General features: G+C 37.7%; 1 protein-coding gene across 1 annotated transcript in view; it reads right to left on the bottom strand.

Moving 5' to 3' along the window:
• Nucleotides 1–247: 247 nt before the first annotated feature.
• Nucleotides 248–6,000, bottom strand: part of LOC114065304 (threonylcarbamoyladenosine tRNA methylthiotransferase-like) — a gene marked incomplete at its 5' end in the record, with an annotated part of 105,623 nt that continues 99,870 nt past the window's right edge. The window contains one exon of the mRNA XM_027899108.1: nucleotides 248–933. Coding sequence (XP_027754909.1) covers nucleotides 730–933 — 204 coding nt within the window. The remainder of the gene's footprint in view (nucleotides 934–6,000) is intronic.

The raw sequence follows: 6,000 nt of genomic DNA, 5'->3' as shown, positions 1-6,000 counted from the left end.
GTGTCATATGCACAGCAGGATCCAATGCACAGCTCATAGAGATTCACATGTCCTTCTCTGAGCATTGTATTAAATCTATAGACTGTATTAAATCCATCTTCTATTAGAACTCCACATATTCCCATTCAATTATAAAACCCCAATACCTTTAAAACTATTGCTATGTAAAAATAATTCTTATTGTATTCACTGTGAAGTTGTGAGAGGCAAGATGGCAGGCAAAATTCTTTCAGACATGACAGCAAAATAAATAGCAACAAATGACAAACTTTAATGGTTTTGCAGTGTTTGATTCTCATGTAAAAAGACACATATCAAACCATCACACTGCATTATGCAAAATCTTTAGGAAAGCTTTAAATATTCTGACCATAAAAGATTACCAATATCACTCAATGGAAAGATTTCTTATAAACTTCATGCAATTTGACCTGATACAGCAGTTATGAAAAGAGTATGCAATGCAAACATTGCATCATTTTAGAAAAAAAAGAAAAGGGAAGATGCAACAAACTGTTCTGCCAAACAAGGATCTCAGGTTTTGGCAAGATAGGTCTCCCCACAGCTTAATATCATTTTCTCCTTTGAGTGACAGGAAAGGCATAGTGGGTACGAATTATTGCCCAATTTATATTAAAAAAAAAAAAAGGAAAATATTTGTTGATAAAAGTGTTTCCTTTGAAGATTTTAAACAGCAGTTTTATTGTTTTCATAAAAGCCTCATTCAGTTCACAGTTCTGTTTTCATTCCACCGTAGTAAAACATAACAAGAACTGCCAGTAAAGCCAGGCTGGCAGACAGGATCTTCAGTCCACCTCCTTGTTGCCATGGGAGCCGCAAAGCCATCCACGAGCTGAGAGGTGTTTTCACTGGGATCTCAGCAGAAGGGTGTGCTTTCCAGTTTGTGCCGTTCTGTGGTGCACATCTGAACTCCTGTGAAGAAATGCACATATTAAAATTGAAACCGTCTGCTGATTGTACATACCGAACACAATATCGTCTTTAAACTGAGGTTCGAATTAATATACCTTTTCAAGACAAATAACAGTTCAACCTGCACTGCATCATCATCAGGCCACCAATTTTTCATATAGAAATCTTATCAATGCCATATAAAATAGATATTTCTAATGAAATTAACCACCAAACAAATTAAGCTGTTAAAAATAAATCTCCAGACCCCAATATCATCAAAGAGAGTTGTTTGACTATTACTTTTTTTTTTTTGGTTTGCGTTATCTTACTACTTTCCCATTTTTGGCTTCTTCAAAAGAAATGTCTAACCAGTGATAAAGGGGACCAAAACACTACAATCCTTTGCACAGCAGGGCTCTTCTAAAGTCAATCATCGTCTCCTGGTGTGCCAGCTCAGTGGTGCTTGAAAATCCTCCCACAGGGCTTTTCCTTTCCCCTGACCCTCAGGAGTGCTAAAACACTCACCTTCTCATTCAGCATATTGCATCTGAGTTCCCTGCTGTGCCTGCCATTACCGTTCCCAACACGACTGCAAGCACCAAGATCCCCAAGAATATGAGGTCTTTTGACTGCAGCACGTTACAGATAGTGAGTCACTATTTCAGCAGAAAATCCAAGTGAAAACAATAAAAAGCTCTTCCCTCTTGCCACCTTGTTCAGTTCAGCATGCTAGCACAGTAGATACTCGAAAGTAAAAGCATCCATTGCAACTGTAGTCTGATGACATTTGCAAGAGGTTTAAGTGGGAAAGGTGTAATTAAACAAAGGTGTAATGATGTTGCATCATAAGGCTCGGTGTTTCTGTTAATAATTTTTGTTTCCTTCCCTCTATTTCAATAATCTCTCAGGAATTCAACTGAGTTCAGCTGGATTTCTAATTGGCTTGAAATTTTCCTGTTAAAAAAGACTTTTTATTCCCCCTCCTCCCCGCTTCACATTTCATATAAAACAAGTCAGGGACCCAGAAAGTACCTATCTGGATAATCTTGTATTTCCAAGCAGCTGAAACAGGTCCACATGAAAATACAGACCAGATGCCTGCTCCCTCTTTTACCAAACATATTTCTGGGCAAACTCAAAGAAATATCAAAGCTCCAAGAAAGGTGCCTGCCCACAAAAGTGTGACGCACAATTCAAACTGTCTGTTACTGCCTCCTGTTTTCCATTTCTGCAATCAGCTCCAATATAATAATTGTAGAAGGAAAATAATGATTACTACTAGTTAGGTAAGTAAGCATCAAAGGGACAAACGACAGCCTGGGGTAAGTGCTATTCTGAGTTACGGCTGAATTAGATCTCAATTCACATAGACAAAGGGTTACTGATCAAGTGAACATTGAAATGAGGATGACTTCTCATACATACTGCACCTAGAACACCATCAACTGGGTAAACAGAGGAAAGGCAATAGGTAAGCAAATTGGGGTGTAGCAGTTCTCTGCAGTGTGAGGCACGGAAGGAACAATACTCCAGGACTTCAGTCTATATTGTGACAAACATGTTGCCTTCATAAAAAAACAGGAAGCTGCTTCATACTGTTATTAATTACAATCAGTTTCTAAGACATCTGAAATTTTAGTACCTGGCCACAGCCATCTTATCCTCCCAAATCAAAGCTGATTGAACTCTGCCTGCAGAGTAAAATTGAAAATGTACAGGATTCTTTATAAATGAATTCCTTTGCAATGTATTCTTTCTAGACATTTATAAAGCCTTTCTTCTCTTTGCAAGTCTCACAAATCTCTACTAATCTACAGAGCATAAATTATGGTAATGACCAGCTTTTACCTGTATTGTTGGTACATTAACACTAAGGCTAAAGTGATTTAAAAGAATGAATAAGGTTGTAAAAATATCACTATAACTAAAGCCTGATTTCTTCTGATATTTATTTTTCACTGATTCGTGACTTAAAATTTGCCTGACTACAATCAGACTACCAACTCCTAATTAAATATTTCTCCACTGCATGATAAAAGCCCTGAATATTTAGTTGCACAGGACTAGATGCTATTCCTTAGCAAACAGATAAAAACGGCCAGTACTTCATAAATTACGTCATTTTCTCCTCAATGTGCAGCTTCAGTTCCTACCTCCCTGTATCTGCGAGACTAGGGATGGCCAGCAAAATGCCCCAAACACAGGTTACAAGTTGTAAAATGTTTTGAGAGATTTTTTTTTTTTATTATTTTTCCCCTTTGTTTTCTTATGCCTCTACTGCAACATGCAATGCATATGCATTGGGTAGTGCTGCCCTACTGCTTACAGGACAGAATGGTAAAACAGATTTTAACAAGGTTTAAAAAGTTCCAGTAGTGGTGAACACCACTGGCCCTATGACCAGTTGTCCAAGTAGCATTTCATCTAAGTCAGCCAGGAAACCTGTGAGACCAATTTTTTCTTTACTTTATCATATTTGCCATGAATGAGATGATCATACTGATACACTAAACCCCATCTTTTATTTTCTTTCCGTAGATGAGATTTTATCTCACAGTATTTAATTAATATCGAAACCTAACTTGGTTAGAGGTACAATTCTCACAATTTCACTATGCTTTTGTTTTCTTTTGTTTCGTTTTTATTCGATTTCTATTTCAAACCACTCAAAACTTTAGTTTTTCACAGTGTCTCAGCTTGTATATGAGATTATCAAAAAATTTAAACCAGAAGCTTTTCTTTCAATGGATGCACACATGAAATACTACCCCTATTATCTTGCTAATCTGATTTCTTTACAAATTTTCTCATGGATTAAACTGTTGAAAACTGAAGTGACTCTTTTCTCAAAGATGCCCTTCACAGCTTACCACTTAAAGCACTACTGCATTTCTGTTTGATAATGCACATCTTCAGATGATCCCGCCAAATACTCTCTGACAGGAAAAGTAAAGAATGCGTTGATCTGATCTGTATTTTCTAAAAACTATTCGCTAGAATGGTCCAAAATTCTGCCTTGCAACACTGACACATGGGTAATACCACTGGCTCCCCTGAAAATTTCCCTCCTTATTGTCACAGAACATGTCTTTGTAAAAACAAGGGTACATCTGGTTCCCTGCAAACGAAGGGCTCCCTTAGAAAGTGGCAGTCTTTTGTCCCCCTCCCGAGATTCACACAAGAGCATTTAAAACCAGGATAATCACTCAGAGACACCTGCAGGTGGATGCCTCTTCCTAATAGTCTGCTGTGCAGCTCTGCAGGACGTGGCACAAAACTCTCAGTGGGAAGAGGAATCTGCTAAGCTGACCATGTTCATGCACTCTCATACTCCGAAATGAGGGCTGAGTGGCCCTCGCTGCGGTCTGGACAAGAGTGAAGGGCCTGCCAAAAATACAAGCAGTTCTTCCTAACACACAAGTATCATAAAACCAGACGCATTGGTGAAAAACACTACATATATAATCTTATGTGGGCAAAAGGGCTTCTGCAGGCTCTGTCTGAGGAACTAGTTTTCAGGTGAAGTATACAGTAGCGTAACATTGCACACACAGAGAAGGAGGGGAAAGGAGGAAGCTACAGAAAATAAAACTTAAATTAAGCCTTCTAGGGTAGACAAGGCAAATTACAAGAGATTATCTGGGTTATCATGTGACCTTCAGAGTTTGCAGCACTGTAGAGCTTTATTCTGAGATCCTCCCATACTTGTTGCTTTCCCTAAAGCTTTCCATATACCGTGCCTTGAAGAGCTATCCAAGTCACCTGCAGAAAAAGAAACTTTCATGTTTTGGGAGGACGGTAGTTTTCTACAGAGAACCAAGTTTATTAGAACTCTTTCATGAACCTTTGGTGTAAAAAACCTGGGTTGAGGCTAAGAACTCATTTTTTGAACTAATATTTTTACACTGGTCCACTCCACATGCTCTCACTTCATAGAAGTATTAATGCTGAACAGCCCTTACTTGTACCTCTAGATAAAATATTTAGAGTGCATTAGCTTTTCAAGGAAATCTTTACATCACTCCTGTTATATATTCTGAACTGATACAGCTGTGATATTTACCATACACGATCGTTACTCAGAGCGCAACAGTTTTTTAAGCTGAGCTCAGAAATCACACTTTTGTAGCTGCAAGACTTAGGAAGATTATCATAATGAGTCAGTTCAGTGGAATTTAGAAGTAAATTCAAAGCCTCTTTTAACCAAAAATGACTTGGAGGAAACCCTAAGGTAAAGAAATTCCAAAAATATGTGTTTGTGCTAGTTTCAGTCTAGATAGGCCATAAAATCTTCGGTAGACTTATTGAGAAGGAACATTGCTCTCACTAAAAAGGACCACTGAAAAGGAAGGAAAAGGTACTCTTAAGATTTCACACCGTAGACTATTAATCAAAATAAGGGGAGGAAGGGAAATCATGAAACTGAAACGCAAAGACAGACACTTTGAGCTAAGCATCTTGCATTTCCATGGAGGCAGCCTTTCATCTTGTTTTGGCAGTCACAAAGTAAACACAAGACTTTGCTAATAAGGTATAATATAAATTATTAAACTTCTAGTGTATGATCAAATGCATTTCAGATTATTTTTTGAATAATTCTGCCTTGACGACTGCCAGGAGTAATAAATTTTGTGTACTCTTCCACAGACCCATTGATTGCTGTCTTTCTGAAACTCCAGTCCCAGAACTAAACCACCGTGCATGAAAGAAATACAGAATCACATCAAAACCTAAGATTTGGCATCTGTCGATCACAGGCTAGGTTTTTGTAAGATCTCACTTCATGTTAGTCAACAAAGACATGAGAGAAACTCTTTAGCTCTGAGCTGAGGTTTTAATAGATTCAAAACATTTCTTACATGTAAATTTCGTTTATGGCTCAGGGGCACTGTTAGAGCTTGAAGTGTTAGCTAACTGCTGAGAAAAACTCCTTTAAGATAAATTAAACTTCTGAATTTTTTAGCCCAACCAAGTACATTACACACTTGTACTACTGGCTTTAAAAATATGGACTTTTATATATCATGCACAACAAGACTGTGTGACAAATTAAAAGAAAACATGTTAAAATATGCATTACATATC

Source organism: Empidonax traillii, unplaced genomic scaffold (assembly GCF_003031625.1).
Source record: "Empidonax traillii isolate 1590-97213 ecotype Southwest subspecies unplaced genomic scaffold, ASM303162v1 scaffold642:size393756, whole genome shotgun sequence".
In the NCBI taxonomy this organism is placed as follows: domain Eukaryota; kingdom Metazoa; phylum Chordata; class Aves; order Passeriformes; family Tyrannidae; genus Empidonax; species Empidonax traillii.
Note: the sequence above shows the minus strand (reverse complement) of the source record. Positions and strands in the feature narration are given on the sequence as shown.